This window comes from Penaeus monodon, chromosome 32, assembly GCF_015228065.2.
Source record: "Penaeus monodon isolate SGIC_2016 chromosome 32, NSTDA_Pmon_1, whole genome shotgun sequence".
Classification (NCBI taxonomy): Eukaryota; Metazoa; Arthropoda; class Malacostraca; order Decapoda; family Penaeidae; genus Penaeus; species Penaeus monodon.
The window spans coordinates 23,940,307-23,941,237 of NC_051417.1; the positions used below are offsets into that span (position 1 = coordinate 23,940,307).

At 39.8% G+C, this 931-nt stretch overlaps 1 protein-coding gene across 33 annotated transcripts in view; it reads right to left on the reverse strand.

Moving 5' to 3' along the window:
- Positions 1–931, reverse strand: part of LOC119593731 (myoneurin-like) — a 102,537-nt gene that overhangs the window by 96,985 nt on the left and 4,621 nt on the right. For all 33 annotated transcript variants that reach the window (XM_037942711.1, XM_037942729.1, XM_037942719.1 and 30 more), the window contains exon 3: positions 253–816. In XM_037942711.1, coding sequence (XP_037798639.1) covers positions 253–816 — 564 coding nt within the window. The remainder of the gene's footprint in view (positions 1–252; positions 817–931) is intronic.

Sequence of the window (931 nt, forward strand, 5' to 3'; positions counted from 1 at the left end):
TTAAAGGGTAAAAGGTAATGTATACTGTTTTTTCAAGGTATATTGCTGCTTAATCATTTCTCAAGACTTTGTGCATGTGAGTATTATAATGTGATAATATCTGCTTGGCAACTATGCTGGGATAAGATCTGCTCCTCAAGTTAAAAAACAAAACTGAAAATGACTGTATGCAAGAGGGTTAATATTACAAATATCAAAAGGTATCTCCAGTATAAGAATAAAGAAATACTAAAAGTATCAAGCTCTACTGACCTTGACATCAGATGCAGGCGACTCATGTGGGGTGAGATCACCTTGTTCTGTCCGCTGCTCTAACCTGTGGCCATCACTGTGAGCTCTGGACCGCGCCCGAGGCTGTTCACTCTCAGGCAGGTAAGGTGAGGCTCTTGGTGATGAAGGTGGACTACTTGAAGGCTGTGAGCCCCCATGTGATGGGGTTCCATTTTCCTCCCGTCTTCGTCTCTTTGGCTGCGGGCTTACTCGTTCTTCTCTAGTACTCCTTGCAGGTGCTTGTTTTCTTGTCTCTTCACTAGGTGGGGGTTCATCAGGTACAGCTAAACCTTTAATCTGCAGCATCTCAGCTGCCTTGATAAGTCTTGCAAGGTCATTCTGAGCAACACTAACTACACCAGCATACATATAACTAAGCAGTGCCTCTAGTTCATCAGGCTTCACATCTTTCAACACTATTATTGGGTGTTTACATGGTGTGTGTTCAAACATATTTTCAAAATATTCACTACATGTTGATAGCACCAACTTATGTACAGGGTAAAACTTTCCATCACAAGCTAACGTTGCATCAGTGTACCGTTCCTGAAAAAAATACAATAATTAATTATAACTAATCTATAATAAAAATAATGGTCTAACAAAACCAATACATATAAACTCGTACACAACCCACTAGGAAAAATAGCATAAAAAATAG